This window comes from Crocodylus siamensis, chromosome 9 (genome assembly GCF_052110815.1).
Source record: "Crocodylus siamensis isolate JL-2025a chromosome 9, ASM5211081v1, whole genome shotgun sequence".
In the NCBI taxonomy this organism is placed as follows: domain Eukaryota; kingdom Metazoa; phylum Chordata; order Crocodylia; family Crocodylidae; genus Crocodylus; species Crocodylus siamensis.
The window spans coordinates 28,800,854-28,819,831 of record NC_143403.1 but is presented as its reverse complement, the minus strand read 5'-3'; the positions used below and the strand labels follow the sequence as shown (position 1 = coordinate 28,819,831).

The 18,978-nt window shown below is 39.4% G+C and overlaps 1 protein-coding gene across 4 annotated transcripts in view; it reads left to right on the top strand.

Moving 5' to 3' along the window:
• The window catches only part of RPGRIP1L (RPGRIP1 like), a 164,425-nt gene that overhangs the window by 85,921 nt on the left and 59,526 nt on the right, over window positions 1-18,978 (top strand). For 3 of the 4 annotated variants that reach the window (XM_090063572.1, XM_090063574.1, XM_090063575.1), the window contains exons 14-19: window positions 1,068-1,185; window positions 3,567-4,019; window positions 7,758-7,909; window positions 10,689-11,061; window positions 13,389-13,603; window positions 16,885-16,968. In XM_090063572.1, the coding sequence (XP_089919698.1) occupies window positions 1,068-1,185; window positions 3,567-4,019; window positions 7,758-7,909; window positions 10,689-11,061; window positions 13,389-13,603; window positions 16,885-16,968 (1,395 nt within the window). Of the gene's footprint in view, window positions 1-1,067; window positions 1,186-3,566; window positions 4,020-7,757; window positions 7,910-10,688; window positions 11,062-13,388; window positions 13,604-16,884; window positions 16,969-18,978 lie in introns of those variants that run through there. The other variant, XM_090063576.1, reaches the window with a different exon arrangement.

The following is an 18,978-nucleotide window of genomic DNA, read 5'->3' as shown; positions in this document are numbered from 1 at the left end:
AAACAGCCAAGGCTGGCAACAGCATAAGCCTTTTCAAAGACATCTCTCAGCTCTCCTCAGAGATCCACAGGGTAGGCAAAGTAAAATCAGGGTGCTACTCATACCACCTTGTACATACTCATTTCTGCAATGGGACTACAGATATTATGCTGGCTCTTCATTCAATTAATTTAATTCTGAAAACCACAAAGAAATGGGAAAAAAACATTTAACAACATTAAGGGAGCATACAAAAGTGCAGCTTCCTGCTGAAACTAAGAATACTTTGTAGAAAGCACTCTGAGTTGCAGCAATTCCACTGACCAAACAGAAATTCACTGTTGGTTCTGTGGGGAAGGGAATGTAGCTGCTGGCTGTGAGCCTGCAGTGTAGCTGGTTTTACCTAGCAACAGCCCCTCCTCCCTGTGAGACTGCAAAGTTTTCAGAATGGGAACAGTGAAAGGGAGTAGAGGAAGCTCATTTTAGGGGTTCCCCAGCTGGTGCTGGAAAATGAAGTGAGTGAATTAGAGGTCTCCCATGTTGTCAGACAGGGAGGCCTCCAATACACCCGCCTCACCCTCCAGCAGGGGCTTAAAACCCCCCAGACTGCACTCCCTTTCCACCTCCCATTCTGAAAACAGCTTGAAATTTGGAGGCCATGCAGACAGCAGTTACAGAACGCACTTTGTTTTAAAATGTCTTCATCTGATCCCTCATGCAATGAGCGTTCAGATTTTCACTCAACCGGCCATTTTTTAATCTGGCTGGGCCATACACTTGTTTGGTCACAGCTATTAACTGCTTTCTGTGACCAGATTCAGTAGAAACTGTCACTTTTGTCTGCACCCTAACTGTAAAGAATAACTAGCTCATTATTGTTAATAAATGAGCCTGTTTCTTATCAGAATTTGAACTGAATAATTAGAAAATTGTTTGTTTTTGCGTAGCCTCAGTATTTACTCATTGCTGAATTTACATTTCATTTTGTTAGCTGTTATTCTGTCCCTATATGGAAAAAAAGTTGTGGCAATTTTGAAAGGGTAATATGTTGTTTATACCACTTTTTTTCTTACCAAATATTTTTTCAGGCTGAAGTTGAAGCAGTGACCCAGAAGATGGAAGGTCTACAACAAGATTATGATTCAAAACTGAAACAGTATGTCCATCTCCTTGATATCAGGGCTGCACGGATCCAAAAATTAGAGGGTATTTTTTAAACCTAGATTTTTATTCAGTTTTTTGTGTAGATAATTTACCAGAAGTACTTAGGAGCATTCATACATTTTAAAACTGTTGATATTATGCTAAAAATTATCATACTGATATTTCTGTTACTAAAATTAGTATTAAGATCACACCTTTAATTGGGTTCACTTCTTTACCCTGTTGACTTTAAACATAGATATACACAGTTGAATAAAATCCAGTCAATCAATAGATTTACAAAGTTTAAATAGCTCAAAATAACAACAGTAACCCAAAATATTTTGTAATGCACAAATTACAAATGGATAATATTTTATATTCAATATCTATTATCATGAAATCATCCTCTAAAATGGGGCTGCCCAAATGGCAGCCACTGAGTTCCTACCAGCTGCTGCTCCCCACCCCACCCCTCATTGCTCCAATTGCAGCAATAGCTGGGGTCTCCTACCTCTCCCTTCAGTGGCTTCCACTTCCTGACCCTGCCCTCAGGGGCCAGTATGGCATGGAGAAGCATTTGGCTCAGGTCACCTGTGCAGTGTAGTAAAGCTGGGGCACCCACACATGGTGCAGTAGGGGACATTCAAATACAGTGCAGCAGAGGGAAGAAAACCAGTGCAACATGAGGCCTGGTGGGGCCAGTGGTTCATGCCTGTGTGACCAGTATGGCATGCAGTCCTGGTGGTCCAACCCATAGCCACATAGAATTTGAATGGCCCTGCTCTAAATCAAAACACATAAATCACTCCTTAGCATACCACTAACATACCATAGCATGTTAATAAATAACAATGAGTTTTAATCATCGCAGTCCATGAATAGTACTACTGAAAACAGTAGGCCAATTTGAAAAAAAACCAAACCCACACCCCTTCCAATTCTGTTAGAAAAAACAACAGCTGCATTATTTATTTATATTCACTACAAAAAATCCAATATTATGTTGCAGACTTTGGCAACACCACCTGTATCTCAAAGACCAATTTTTAAATGTATGTTTGCCTCATCAGAGAGGTGTAAAATAACAGAAATAACTATAAATAAGTAATTTAAACATCTGACTTGATCTAAATAAAAGCACTAATACACAAAGCCTGTCATTGTAACATAAATATGAAATTTTTTCCTCTCCTTTATTTATCTTTATGTTTACAAATTTAGATTTGGAGTAACTATTACAGGTTTCCCTCACTTTATGCGAGTTCTGTATGTGCGAATTTGCTCTTATGTAATGATCCTTTTTATACCAAAAATTCGTTATATGTGAGGTAAATTTGCTGTGATGCAATTGGTGTGGTGGAAACCCACAGTCAGCTGCTTTGTGCAGTGCATTATGGGAATGACACAGACCAAAATAAAGTCTCCTCTGTGAATCTGTGCTCCTCACTCATTGTCTGTGACACGTGTTTCTTTAGTTGCCATCCCCATTATGGTAAAATTCATGACCACCCTGTGCATGTGTGTACTGTTTGCTGTTGTTGGGTACCAAAATTGTTTTGTAAAAGTGGTAGAAATGGGTCTGGGGGTCGGTGCAGTCAAGGTTTTGGAGTGTGTTCCTATTTCTTACGTTGTAAAGTGGGTTCTCTTTATGCAAATTTGACTCATGCGCCCTTTTCCAGGAACACATGTACAGCATAAAATAAAGGAAACCTGTATTCCTCTATATGTTAATCTCTCCTTTTTCAAAATGAATGTTTATAATAATTCATAATTTTCTGCTAAATTGAACAAGTTCATATTTATTTTCCTTTCATTTAAAATCTAATATTGCAAATGGGAATTGAGAAGGAATTCTTAACAAATTCTGATGTAATAATATTCAATTTCATCTCAGTCTCTAATATATATTATAAAACTTCATTCCATCTACTGAAAGATTATCACTCAGATATACACCTGCTTTTTATTTTTTTTCTTCTCTTCCTCCTACCCCCAAGTAATCTTGCTTTTTTTTGTTATTTTCTTTACTTTATTTTCTTTATTTAATTCTATACATCAGCTCTGCAAAAATAGGTATCTTGCATTCTATGTACATCTGCTATGTTTTTAGTCTAGTGCTCCCTCTTTTAAAAAGTTTTTTTTAAACTTTCTTTCTCATTGCTCTCTTGCAATGTATTATTAATCCATTAAAGCTCCTCGTTTACAGTTTACTTTATTTTATATATATCTATAACCAAATAACTGAAATACATGAATCATGATTCCACAAGGCAGTTTTACAGAGCAGGAGCACTGATTTTAAAAAAAAAATTGCAGTTGTGTTCAGATGATAAATCATCTCTTTTTCTGTATGCAGTCATTAGTCAAGGTATATTGCAACAATTTGTCAATGCTGAAAATAAAATTTACACTTAACTCTATTTTCATATTGTCTGTTGTAGCCCAACTAAAGGATATTGCCTATGGTACCAAACAGTACAAGTTCAGATCAGAAATCTTGTCAGATGATCCAGTAGATGAATTTGATGAAACTGTCCACTTAGAAAGAGGAGAGAACCTCTTTGAAATTCACATTTGTAAAGTGATTTTTTCTACTGAAGCTGTGCAGGCATTTGGTGATCAAGAACCTGCAACGTTCTGTACCTATGCATTCTATGATTTTGAACTACATGCAACTCCAGTAGTGCGTGGTCTTAATCCATCCTATGGCTTCACTTCTCAGTATCTTTTGAGGATTGATGACTTCTTTTTGCAGTACCTACAGACAAGTACTGTAACTCTTGAGGTTCACCATGCCTGTGGCACAGATTACGAAACAGTTGCTGCCTGTCAGTTGACATTCCATGGAATCTTAGAAAATAATGGCAGGATTTATAGTACAGCAATGCTAATTGGTAAGTAATATATGAAAATGTATATCTGGTGCAGCTTTTAAAGTGATAACTATGATAGTACATACTTGTGCTCCATTGAATTAAGTTTTATAACTTTAAGAGGAGAATTATTCTAAATACAAAGTAAAAGTCACTTGGATATACGTGCATAGATCCCACTGATTTCATTGACCATCTTAGGCAAGCTCTGAAGGATGCAGTTTTTCCCATAATTATATAAAAACTAAGGCAGTGTATTATAGTGACAATGTAGAAGTATCTGACTATTGAGTATATTAGAGGATAAGTTTAAAGTAATATCAGAAAATACAGTGAAGTTCTTTCTGTCCTCCATATTAAACTTTGAAGTAAATACTACTTATGAATTAATATACTCCTATATATGTAAACCTATACTATTCTACTAAACAATGTAGTTTTACCTAGTTCTACAGTAATCTGGGCAACAGAAACAACAGTAAATTAGTCTGTTATAGTTCATTCTTTTACACCTTTGTAAATAGTATATATTGAGTTCATCTACTTGTGCGCTTTACTGGAGTTGACCAATGAGCTCCACAGTAAAGCATCACCTTCTACATGTGTGCCAGTATTAGGATGTGGTAAACTAATTAACTCCATGATAGGATAGTACTGTCAGGGACAGTACTGTCTTATGGCAGAGTAATAAACTGAAATGAAACATGCATAGATGGTGACCAAGCAGGGGACAAGCTCCTAGCTACACAGCTCGTATGTTCCCCACCCTTGTGCCCCAGCCGGAGCCTCTGCCACCCAATGCTTCTCCCCACACCCCAGGGATGACCCCCCAAGACTGCTGCTAGCCCAAGCTGGCTCCTTCCCAGATCAAAGTGCTATTATCCCAGGCTCATGTGTACACACTGTGCCTGGGAGGAGTTCATTCTGGCTCAAAGTACCCGGGAGTTTATCACATCACATTAACTGCATGTGTAGATGCGCCCATTAGATATAAAAAATTATGTGACATTTTTGTTTCATTGTAATGAGACATTTTAAAAGCAAAAGTTTCCTTCATCCTCAAAGATTACTGTTGCTATTGAGTGAAATAATGGTTCCACTCATGTCAGTTACAGAACCCCCATTGAATTCAGCTGAGCTAACATGTCACCCATTTCACTTTGCTGTGTATCTTATGTTTTAATAATCAGTTTAATGCACCTGCAATACGTTGGGCAGGGCAAGCTTTGCTTTAACCAGTTTCAGGTAAGATATAATATACACTAGCTCTGTTGAAGTAAATAGGAGTTTTGCAAAGGGGTTCTCTCTAAGGTGTCTAAGCTTTACCTTGGCAGGCAGAGTTCTTTGGGTAGATGTGGTATCTTTTATAAGGTCAACTGAAGAGTTGGAAAAAATGTTCTTTGCAAGCTTTCGGGCACAAATGCCCTTCTTCAGACATAGGGAGATTCTACTGATGTAGTGTGTTCTCCAAGGTAGAAAAGAAGCTAATTGGCAATATGCAGGTCTGTAAAAATGCAAATGAGTGGTAGTTTGGGAGACAATGGATAGAGATGGGAGGAAAGCATGTGTGAAGGAATGTAGCTGTTCAGTTGCAGGCAGGTTACCTGGTGTTATTAGATGGCAGGCAAGTTGTAAAGTGCCATAAATTCAATGTCTATATTTACGCCATGATTTTTTGTATCCAGTAGATTTATGAAGTGTAGTTTGCAGGCTCATCTACAAAAGGTGTTCTGTAACCCTTTGAAGATTAGAACTGAGAGATTGGGGAGAGAGTGAGTGTAAGCTTTACCTTTTTAGTTTTGCTTTCCCAGTTGTCCCAGAACATGTCATTTGTGCATTACTATGAGATGCTTTTTAAAAGCAGAATAAATCCTGCATTATATCAATGCTAAACAGCAGTATTAAATGGAGTGTCACGTGAAAAACAAGGACATGTTTCTTCTACTCTATTCAGCACTGGAGAAGTCTCACTGTGTCCAGCTTTGGGCCCCACACTTCAGAAAAGATGTGGACAGATTAGAAAGAATCCAGCAGAGAGCAACAGAAGTGTTTAGAGGCCTAGGAAGCATGACTTACCAGAAATGGCTGAAAGAACTATGGTTATTTAGTCTAGAGAAGACAAGATTGAGGAGGGATTTTATAACAGTCTTCAAATATCTGAAAGACAATTATAGAGAGGATGAAAATGTACTGTGGCTAGAAGGGGACAGGTCTAGGAACAAGAGCCTCAGGCTGCAGCAGAGGCAATTTAAATTGAAGGTTAGGAAAAAGTTCCTGACTATGAAGGTAGTCATGTATTATCTCAGGCTACCTAGAGAATCTGTGCAATTGCCATCCCAGAAAGTTTTGAAGAATAGGTTAGACCAGGGGCAGGCAACGTTTTTTGGCCGGAGTATGGAAAAACACCACAGTGCCTACCTCGGAAGGTGCCGGAATGCCAGCATGGCAGAAAAACAAAATGGGGGCAAGGGGTACATGGCAAAATGCCCTGCTAGTGCTCCTTGCCCCTCACCCCATGGGTGCCAGGCGTTGCCGACCCGTGGGTTAGACAGACGCTTGGCTAGGATGGTTTAATTGGGGATGATTTTGCCTGGAGCAGAGGGCTGGACTAGATGGCCTCATGATGTCCCTTCCAGGCCTCCTGATCCTGTGAGTAGTGCTTTATAGCAAACCTGAGGGTCTTAACTAAGTTAACAGCTTCCTTAATTATCAGTTATAGAGAAAGGAAGAAGTAGTTGTACTTCCTATCAGCAGATTGGAGATCACAAATTAAGTAATGAGCTATTGAAAAGATAAAGATGTTTTTACTTGTTCTTAATTTCATTTGTTAGTATTCGTATTTTAATAATCACAAGTATGAGCAGAGTTCTTGTTCACTGTATTTCACTCTACCTATTTTCTTACATAACTACACATATTGGACATTAAATGTTCAAAATGAGATTCCCCTCCCCCCCCTTTTAAAGCAAATTCTATGACATTTTAGTACAGCTATTTTAACCATTTTCATTTTAATCTTTGAAAAAATATCCGATTTATCAACTATTATTTTATCAAAAAAGCAAGGTATTAATTCAGTTAATTCAAATACACATCATCAAATAAAAGACATTATTTCAATTGGCTTTACATTTTGCATATGAAACACAATTTGTATTCAGATTTTTTAAAAGAACATTATAATTAATAGAAATCTTAAAGATGTTTTGGATAAACTTTTTGAAAAAACAGGTCCTATATTCCTTATTTTTTCTATCAAACATATTCTTAACCATGGCAATATGTGTATTGGCATTTGGCCTTTCCAAGATGTTAAATGCTTGGTTTAATAGAAAATAGGTTGGTATTGCTGCTTTTTGTTAAAATTGCATAACATTTCCAATGTTTCAGTTGCTCATACCTTTGCCAGACTCTAACCTTTCCAGACTCTTTCTGTTCCAAGCAGATCTATTTTAGGCTTTAATTGTGTGATAATGCTATTTTGGACCTCGGCCTCATTTAACAAGATGCGGACAGTGAATGAGGCAGACATTTGACAAAGGTTGTTGTTTTGCTCTAGGCAGTGGACCTAAATCCAGGAGAGATGAGTTCTGTTCCTGTTCTGCCATAAACTACTGATATTATTTTGGCAAAGATATCATAAAGTATGTGCCCAAGAAGTAACTTTAATTCTGGCATTTTTTGACTTTTGGGTGTTAAATTTTACTGCCTTAATTTGTTTGTTTTAAAGTTATTTTTTATACTTATATTTTTCTTCAGGAATTGGAGGGGGCATCCAAAACTATGGCATTGTGGAATACTGGATAAGATTACGTGTTCCTATGGATCAGACTATTCGACTCTACAAAGAACGATCAAAAGCTCTAGGATACATAACATCCAATGTAAGGGAATGTAAACAAATGCCAGAGGTAAATTAACTTTTTTCTGAACTTGACATAGAATACACAGACTGAAGTGTTCAGTATTGCACTTTTTTTTTTTAACGCAAGTATTTCCTTGCCATTGAAACTAAAAATGTTAACCAAAATGTACTGCTACTATTGCAGTATTTTCCAGTGAGTCCTAACTCAAGGTGGTGTTAATTTGAAGAATTTTCCTGGAAATAATGGGTTTTATATTTGATTATTTAAGAATGATATTGTACCAATGGTTGAACAAAACCATAAATCACTTTACAAATGGCTCTATTTTGATATTTTTGTAAGTTAACAGAAGAATGATGCTGAACATTTAAGTAATATAATCCTTTTTTGAACTAAACTTTTCATTTCTCTCTCTTTTTCTTTTAACTAATTTTTTTTTCTAGAAGAATTCTGTTACTATACACCAGGGGTGCTCAACCTCTGGCCCACAGGCCAAATGTAAGTGCCAAGGCACTTGACCCACAGGGCTCCCCATAGGTTGGGAAATTTGGCATTAATAAATTCCAAGACCTGCGCACCCAGTCAGAGCCAAGCCAAGCCCCCTTTCCTCCACAAGGCTGGGTTGGGGCCAGGCCATGCTCCCTTTTCCTCACAGGGCTGGATTGGGGCTGGGTCACATGTCCATTCCCCCACAAAGGCCTGGGTTAGGGTTGAGCCACACCCCTCTCCCCAAAGGTCAAGCCATGCCCTGTTCAGCCTGCCAGCCAGATCACATCCTCCCCCAACACCCCACATGTCCAGATAAAGCTGTCTTCTCCCCCCTCCCCCCATGAAGCGGGGTTCAAACCAAGCTGCCCCCCACCCCTTCTGTGTAGCCGGAAGGTGCCTGCTTCACCAGCCCCTGACACTGGATCAGAACCACCATCTGGCCTGTAGTTGGACCAGGCACTGTCTGTCTGACCCACTAGGGAAAAAGGTTGAGCACCACTGCTGTACTCTATCGCGACTATTGCTCATGTATCCTGCTTGTAAGCAGCAGTCATAAAAGAAAGGGAGTTCAGATGTCTTTGGCATTTGACTTAGGAAGCACTTTCTTTAAACTGTCTTAATGAGCCAGTTTATGCTATCAGTATAAACCACTGAAAATTTGGAATAATTTCAGTGACTTCTGTGCAATTACTCCAGCTTTACACCAGTGTAATCTGAGAAGCAAATTTGGGTCATTATTTCTATGTTTAGATCAATAGAAGTACTTTTAGGTTGTTGCCGTCAGAAGTAGTTCAGCAATTTATACCATTGAATATTTAAATCTGGTTTTAAAGGAAATAAAAGTTATTTAAATTTAATCTATAGATTCTGGAAGTTGTTAAAAGTGAAAGTTAAAAGCTGCTACTAAGTCTTTTCTACTTTGGTTTATATTTATTTACTTTCTGCCATGTTAATTATCTAAACTCAGTCATTGTCATATAAGCATAATCTCAAATATCTACAAATCCAAACAAAACAGATAAAATGTATTTTGTGGGAAAAATAGGATGGGAACAGTGGCAACGTATAAGGGATGGGTGCGCAGGGGTTTATGTGCACCCCCTGAGAATGCTGGTGCACCCCCTATCAGGCCGCACTCCCTGTTTAGGCGACAGGCGGGTGGGATGACGGGAGTGTCAGTGGCCCCCCTGTGAGCACCGGCCAGGGAGCGGGGCTGCCAGCAAAAGCAGCTGCGCCACTTCCAGAAGTGGCCGTGGGACTTCCAGAAGCAGCGTAGCGGCTTTTTGGTGAGTAAAACCGGCCACAGAGGGACCCTCAACCCCTGTTGCTGACAGGTGTCAGGAGGGGGCACATGCCTCCCCTGACTCAAGAGGCACCAGTTGTCCATGGATGGGAAGAGCATTAAAAAAACCCCAAAAAACTGAGAAACTGTCCATACACATAAATGAATCACTGCTGCTTTTACAAGCCTTTCATGGCAGAAACTATAATGTTGTAAGAAACAGCAACATTATATGAAGTTTCATAGAGTCTGCAGCTGCAGAACTAGCTGTAGCATTAGTTTAGAATCTATACTTTTACTTTTTTTAAAAAAAATCTAGCTCTTATAGGTTTGAAAGTACAGCAGTCCTGAAAACATGAACAAATTGCACACTTTCATAAAAAGTATGTCTTTCCGTGTCTGTGAATAATCTGAGTATTAGCTCTGGTAGGTGTGAACTGCTCAATTCTATCAGCTGATAAATCTGGAACTGTCATATTTAGGTTTCATAATTATTATAAACTATTTCACAAAGATAATTTAACAAATGTATCCAGCTGGTATGTTTTGTCCCACCAAACTGCCACATCCAGATGTTAGACCTTCAGCCTCCAAGAAACTCTATAATGCAACTCTGCATTAACAATGCAATGTTTGTGACATATCTGCACAGCATACAGTAATACAAGGTCCTGATAATCATTTGTAATGAACGGAATTCCATTGATGATCTAGTACCATTGTTCCAGTACCAGTTAATGTGTGTAACTCTACTTAAAATTGAATTACTCTTGTTTTTATATTGAATTGCTTTTTGTTGACATGCTGAATCATGAAGTTTTAGAAGAAGCAAATAAACAAGCAGCAGATACAAAGAGGTTCATCCCCTCTTCTGCATCTTCAAAGTAATATTGAGCTAAATTTATTGTACAAATAAAGTTTTGACACATGAATTCAGTTAAACAGTAGTTTGGGTGTCATTCAAGCAAACAGCAGTTTGTTCCGTTTATATATCTCTTAAGCTATGCCAGCATAAGAATTTTAATGGTTTTAATTTAACATGTATTTTTTCAGTTAAAGCAGCCAGTACTCAGAACTGCCCAAGTCAGCGCTTCAGCAGATGGCAATTTAAATGAACTCCATATTACAGTAAAATGTTGTAACAATCTACAGTCCCGAAAAAATGACCTTCAGCCAAGTCCTTATGTTGTCTACAAGTTCTTTGACTTTGCAGACCATGATACTCCCATCATATGCAGCAGCAACAACCCACAGTTAGACAGTCACATGCAGTTCCCAGTGCCAATGAATGAGGATTTAGACCGATACCTTAAATCAGAGTCCTTGACCTTTTATGTGTTCGATGATGATGAAAAGGAAGAAAGTGTTTATATAGGGAAAGCCAGTGTGCCTCTTATTTCATTAGCACATGACAGATGCATCTCAGGTAAGAATTTATCTTCTGCAGAGAAAACAAACTGTTTACATGCCTTTCCATTATGTATTTTTTTTTAAATGGTTGGCCTCATTTTAGTGGTATTTTAGTTTTACACCAGAGTAAATTCTATTGACAACTTATTATGAGGTTTTGCATTTCATTACCTCCAGAAACTGCCTGTTTAAATCAGGCTGAATATAAGGTTCAGATTTGTACATAAATCTTTCCTAAATGAAAAAGAGTTGTTATAATGTTTTTAACCTCCGTATAAGTTTAAAAAAACTCCCAAAAAATCAAGGATAAACTGTAACTAAGCCTACTCACACTAACGACAACATATGTACTCTCTTTTCCTGTATTCAGCTCACAGTTCTGTTTGTGACATGAGTGTCATTTGATAAATAAGCCATAGGTCTGATCAGCATAAGTTGCCATTCATTAATAGTGCTTGAATTTAATTGCTTACGTGACATCTATGTTTTCTTTATTTTGCTAATATTTTCTTAATCTCCTTATATTTGACAGATTTGCTGAGACTTAGCTAAGTTGTCAATAAACTGTATTTCGGTGACACTGATAGGAAGGCACCATTAGTGTTAACCTCCCTTGGACAATTCTGGAACAAAAATTAGATTTAGGAACTGCATTTGAATCTATGCTACATGCATTGAAATGAATGTTTTAAAATTATTTTTACAAACTTATTTTAAAACAGAATTAATAAACAGAAATATGAATCTCAAAGGAGGAAAAGTCCTATATGTGATAAGCTTCATATATGGAATTAGAACAATATTTAGCACTGCTATTAAGGTGTTGTACTAAGGGCAGTGGTCTCCAACCTTTTTAAGGTAGCAGATCATCTCTGGAATTTAAAAGCAACCCAAGATCTACTTTGCATTGCTACCATACTCTCCCCTCCCCCCCACCCAGCAAGTAAGTCTGTGGGGAGGGAAGTGGGGAGGAGCAGACAGAGGCAGAGGGAGAAGAAATTATTTGGGGGTGTGCCTCCCTAGCAGGTAAGTCCCACCCAGCCAGGGTCCCATTCAGCTTACCCCTGCTCCTGCCTCTGCGGTATTGTCCCTCACTGCAGGGGGCCTCGATCTAGCCCCTGCCCTTTCCCTCCCCCATGGGCTGGGGTGTCCACGTGCATGTCCACAGACACTCAGCCCCCCACCCCAGCCTCAGATCAACTCCAAGAGGCTTCGAGATCTACTGGTGGATCAAGATCCACTGGTTGGTGACCACTGTACTAAGGCATAGGTCCATATGGGCCATGGCTTTGCAGTTGCATCCATCTGAACAGGCATTTCAACTTTTATACATATGATTGCAGAAATGGGATGTATAGCAGAAATAATTTGGGAAAACCCTCCATGATGAGTTTTGACTTTTCTAATAAATCTAAAACAGTGTGCAAAGCTTCATTACTGTTGTTCTGTTTTTAAATGATGCTGCATCACAGAAAAACTCATTCTAGCTCATATCCTCTGGGCCACCCTTTTATGTGTGTCTATAATTTACAAGACTCTTTGCAGGGGGTGTGTATATAGTCAATAAGGACTGTTGCTTAATTCACCACTTAAAGTTAACTCAATTAAAATCATTTGCAGAAGTGTACACTAAGAATCTAAGAACAAATTTTGTAGCAGTCATATTTAACAGTAGTGCATAGACAAATTATGTGGCAATTTGAATAAAAAGAAAATGTTTCTAATGTATATTTAAATACTTTAATACACATTTAAATAATTTTTCTTGTATCCATTTGCCAATAGACTCTCAGAACCACTTGATAATCTTATTTTAAAATTCTTATTCAACTGTATTCATTAAAATCTAACAACTCTTAGAAGCTGTTTTTATTTTGTCAGAGTTGGTTTCTGGATTAGTGAAATTTGCATACATTTAAAAAAAATAAATTGTATAATTGTTTAAAACAAAAACTGAACAAATAAACCTTAGCTAAGGAGCAGAGAAATTATGTTAGCTAAAGAAAGCTACTTTGAAAAAGTATAAAGAATGTGATATCAGAGAGATAGTAGCCTTGTTCATTAGGGCCTAGAAGGCCTACAAGGTATCTATTCAAATGTTAACAGGCCATTTTGTATTGTGGTCTTAAAATCCTTTGCTTCAAAATAGTCCCCATTTCTGGTTGAATCTTTAGGAGATACCCCTCTGCTTTGAATTAATATTCTATGTTGTATATTGGATAATGACATTCTTAAGGGAGTTTTAGAAAATGAATACAATTCCTCTTTGATTCTTGCATTCCATGCTGTTTTACTTTGCATGAGAAATTATGTAGTTAGATCTTTTTGGCTTTTTACTTTCAGGTACATTTGAATTAACAAATTGTGAAAAGCACCCAACAGGTACCATTGATGTTGAACTAAAATGGAGATTTGCCTATCTACCACCAAGTGGAACAGCAATCCCTGCAGACCTAGCAAATTACATCCAAAATGAGAAATCAATGGAGACTAAATCACCAGTGAAGGAGGAAGTTCAGACTCCAGCCCTGATCACTTCTTTTAGTACATCAGCAGCAGTAAGTAATTTAGCAAGTTCACAATGCTTAAGAGATTTAAGAGAGATTTTATAATAGATCATTCAATCCAGCTCTAAGTAGGATTAATCTATACAATGCATTTCATAGTGCTTAGTTCATATACTTTATGCAACTACAATCTTGGATCTCCTTTGAGAGACTTCCCTGTTGCCATTTTTGAAGTCTCCTACATAGGTACACAATAGCTTAGAACACAAAAATAAAAAAAAATAAATCCTTTTTCATAGAACCATTTTGTAGGACTTCCAAAATATTTTTTTAAGTTAAGTTCAAATCCTCAGTCAGATGAGAACCCCTCCACCCCACCCCCCCAAAAGAAATTTTAAAAATTTCCAGAATAGTTTACCATGTAGTCATCAGACTATAGATTTGGAATATTGCCCATCAGCTAATAAATAATCAAGCTGAAAATTAAACCAGCTTTAACTCCACACAAAAGAGAAGACATTATAAGTAATGGCAAGTACTGATTGTGATGAATTCCTTTCTGAATTTGGCTACCTTGTTCTAAAAGAAATAGGTTGCTATAACAGGAAGCTAGAAAGCTCCTGTTACTCTAAGAGGAAAGAATAGCAGGCTAGGCAGAATTCGGGAGAACAAGCAGCTAGGAAACAAGCTAACTGCTAATGAAATGGCTGCCAGGAAACAGACCAGATTGAGAGGCACAGGTAGAAGCTAACTAAGGAAAGATGATTCAAACTGGGGAGGGAGGCAGAGCAGAAAAAATCATTAAGGGCAGTTAGGGAGTCAGCCCAGAAACAATATGCTGCAGACAGAGGAGCTAAGTCCTAGCAGGGAGAACAGGAGGTCATCAGGCACAGAGGGGGACTCCTGTGAGTGCCCACAGAGTCATGTAACCAGAGGGGACAGTGCTTAGGAGACTCTTTAAGCCAGTGCCTGAACCCAGGCAATCAGTCTGACCCTGCTAGTTACCAAATAAAGAGCTCCTGCCCTGAAAAGTTGCAGTGGGAGGCTCTGCTAGCTCCTGAAATGCCCTGAGAATACCAGTAGAACTGACTGCTTGATGTAAGGGATGATAGGACACAGGGCAAGGAGAAACTAGACAGTCATTTGGGCCTGGAGTTTTGTTGGAACCTGAGGGCTTATGTGTTTTGTTTGAATTTGTACCAGTGGTTTGGGTTTGGGATTGTATGGGTGGTTTGAAAGTTGCATTAGTGCCAGAGGGACATGTGACTGCCTTGAGCCTCGCTGGGGTTGGGCTCAAGGCACTGACTAGATTAGAGGGCCCAGAGACCTATCAGGGCAGAGATAGGGACATGGGAGCCCAACATTGCCTTAGAGGGGCAAGAACCAGGGCCATGGGCCCATAGCCCACAGGGACAGAAACAGGGCTAGAGACCCCACAGCCCAAAGCAGGGCTGAGATTAGGGCCAGGGGCCTATAGCTCAAGAGGGGCAGTGATGCTTGTGAGGCAAAGCAAGGGTTGGGGAGTTGCAGGCCATGAAGGTCAGAGACAGGGGCAGAGATAAGGACCAGTGGCCCACAGCCCAGGAGGGACAAAGCTAAGAGCCTTGAAGAGCAAGAGGAGGGCTGGGGCCCAAGAAGCCAGGCCTGGTACTGTGGGTCTAGGCTAAAGAAACTAGCCAGAGCAGAGGGGCAGAGGCCAGTACTAGTAAGGGAGTGGAGGTCTGAAGTGGCCTGGTAGATGGGGCAAAGTGCCCACCTAAGTGATGACTGGAAACACCTGCAAGGCATGGGCATGACTATAGGGGAGGTTCAGAGGCCATGATTAGCTCATAAGGCATTAGGTGCATTGGGTCACATACAGGACAGGAGGGCCTACCTAGCGTGAAGGCTGGTTGGGGACCACTAGGACCCAAGACAGATCCACTTACAGAACAACAGGGCAGGGTTCACTTTCCAAAGTGAATGAAGAACATCAAGGCATAGCAGGAGGGAAAAACGCTGGGATAACCTACAGCCACAGTGGCATGGGAGCCACATGGCCACCAGGGGGCATCATGCTCATGCCTGGGGCACTGATCCAGTTACAGTTGCATATTTGTATAACTTAAATCTAAAGAAAATGTTTCTGAGTGTTTGACAGATCTTCAAGGCAGCAGTGTGTGTGTTGCTTTCACTATTAGAAGATTGGAAGTTAGTAAAGCAGTGATATTTAAAATAAGAGCACCATTTAAAAAAAAAAAAAAAAAAAAAAAGGAAAAAAAGGAAAAAAGTTGCCCGTTCTTGTTTAATTTTCATTAGCAGAAACCACCTCAGTACATAGGGAAAAACACAACGGGGAATAAGCTGCCTTCTGTATCATATTCTCTCCTTACTGCATTAAAGCTTTTACAGACAATTCTTCAATTTAGAATTTTCTTGTTAATTTTGCAAGTATTGCTAGCTTCCTCTGTTACTGCTCTTACTTCAAAATTCAGGAAAAAGAGCTGGTGCAAATATAATTGGTTTACAGCAAGTGTGTCAAACTCCATCTAATCCCCCAGGCTGGATCTATACCACAGGATTTCTTGTGATCTGAATCTGGAAATGGCAGGAGCAGCAAGACAAGCAGTGGCAGGGAACTGTGGGGATTAACACATCTGCCCTTGCCCTTCTAGGACTCCTTTGAACCAGATGAGATGGCCCACAGACTGTATGTTTGACACCCCGGGTCTGTAAAATAAACAAATGAAGTAGAATTTTGAGGTGTAAGACGTTCTGCTACATCTTTGCTGCTCAGGGATTCAGTCCTACAACCATTCTGTTCTGTACTTGCACCCTCTACTAACCTCCATGGGTATTCCATCAACTTTCAGGATGAAACTATGAGCGTCTCTCTCTCGTTAAATTGTTATCACTTCAAATACAATCCATACCATCTTGCCTTTACAAAGAAATCACAAAGTCTGAAAACTTTTTACTATAACAAATTATAAATGACAGGTATTTATAGTCAGACTTACCCCCAAAAATATTAGTACCCCTTGAAAGGGGTTATAAAAACAAAAGCTTTTATGGGTGGTGTGGTTTGTTGGGGGGTTTTTTGTTTGGTTTTTTTTTTAATTGCATCGGCTGCACAGTTGAGGTAGATTTAGACAAGCTTTTGGGTATCTCACTATCTTCGTCTGGTCTCTGCCAAAAGCTTGTCTAAATGTACCCCAACCATGCATTTAGTCCCATAAAAGATATCATCCACAAAAACACTTTAGCTCTTGTTAAGTGAAGCAATTAAAAAAAAAAAAAAAAACCCACAAAACACATTTTGCTATAATTTTAAATATGCTTGTTTATCCTAGACACCAAAGCCTAAACCAAGGCAGCGCACAGCTCAAGCTGGCAAGAAAGTATCTTTCATGGATGCCAATACATTACAGATTCCAGTAAGTTTTAAATGTTTTCCATGTATATAGATTGCTCCACACAGGCTGTCTCCCAAATTGGAAGTGTTCTCACAGGCTACCTCCTCAGCTGGAACTATGCATTGTACATTACTAATTAATTTGCTGTTTTTACTACACAAACTGCATTATTTTAGGTTTGTGAGGCTGACCAAAGGGATCGGCATTGTACTCCAGAGAAATAGGTTGCGTTGCTACGGCTTGCATGGTAACTTTGCAGTATAGTTATTTTAATTAACTGAATCTAGTTAATTAAAATAGTTTCTTTACCACCGTATTGTAAAATGTTCTAGGATGTGTGCTAAGTATTACTTATTAGATATTATGGCTTATTAATTATAGGGAGGTTAAGGGTTAGGGTTTCTGTTCATGAATACATTGATAACCTTAGTCATTAAAAACATAATATGTGTTTTCAGTTCACACTTCTTCCTACTGTTATCTAATTTACCTTTATTAAAGTTGCTATTTTGGATAGTGAAACATACCAGAAATTCTAATCACAAACTAAGTCAATCTGTTGTTAGTTCTCCTTAGAAGAGGGCACAGCTGATTAGTGAAATTAAACTTTTTGAAAAATGTAATTCTGAAAAATTATAGAGGAAGTAATGTATTTATATATTAATATACAACTTTAATTAGGTTAAATCTTCATAGAAACGTTTTTGGACCCCTTATTCCGAAGTGCCTCCTCTCCTTCCTTTTCTTCTCCCCACTACTACATAGGGATGCATTTCCTGTCACTTGAATGTTTAGGTACCTGATTTATGGCTCCACTCTGGTGCACAAGATTCAGATGTTCAAAAAGCAAAAGCACGTTTCGGTGGGTTTTCACTGTTCAACTATGTAGGCTTCCTTGAATATTCTGGATTTCCTGTTCACGTAACCCAAATTTCAGGCAAAATAGTAAAATGCTTTCATTGAATAATGAAATGAAAACTGCTTTTGTGGGAATCTTAATATTCTACTATCCAGTTTCCAACTCAGATGTTGCAATATGGTGCCTAGTGCAAGAGCTCTAGAAATTTAAAATGGTTAGGAAACAAAGAACCTGAACAAAGAATTTATTCTGTCTGGTTAGATCTTGTTTGCTGCAGAGCTGCCTAATTAGCTACACAGTAAGGTCTCAACATCTACACATGTGGCCCTATTAGACCACAGGAAACTAATTAACTCTGCCGCAGGTTAGTACTTGTAGATAGAAGTACTATCTTACGTTGGGATTCTTTAGTGTGAAGCAGTGCTTGCTGGGGCACAAGTGTGCTGCAGTGCAAGGGCTGCTTGCCAGCTAGCCCCACCCTTGTGCCCCAGCTAACCCTTTGACAGCATGTTGAGCTGGGCTGGAGTAGCCCCAGGCTGGCAGACTGACCCCCCTGCCAGGACTGCTCTAACACGGCTCAACAGACTGCAATTTACATGTCTGCCCGGAAGCACCAAGTTCTAGCGTAATATGCACTGGAGTTTATTGTTCCGTGCTAATAGCGCATGTAGATGCACCCATTGTAACTGCTCTGATGAAGAAAGTATCTGCAGCTGCAAAAAATGAGACTCACTCAGGTCTGGGTTGAAAGTTTTTGCTTTTAGGTGTCATATGTATATGTCACGGAGTGGGGCCTAGGAGCGGCCGTGATTCCACTAGTGCCCCCTACCATGTCAATTAGGCGATCCAGCACCCTCTTATCTCGCCTGCCACGTCATGTTGTTATATGGTTCTAGAAGGGAGGCTGCCTTTGATCCCCTAATACGCAGTGTTATGCTGAACTATTCCCCATTCCGTATGAGGTGACTCGGTGCCTTATGGGCAATGCGTGCCTCCTACCTCCCCTTTAGCATGCCCCAAGCCTCGCAGCTCTTCCGGACGTTATCAGGTCCTTTTCTTTTCGGCGCCCCTTTCTCTGGCGCCCCTGGGCTTGTCACGCAACTGGCGCCCCTGGGCTTGTCACGCAACCGGCGCCCCTTTCTCAGTCAGCCCTCTCGGGCTGACTGACCGTA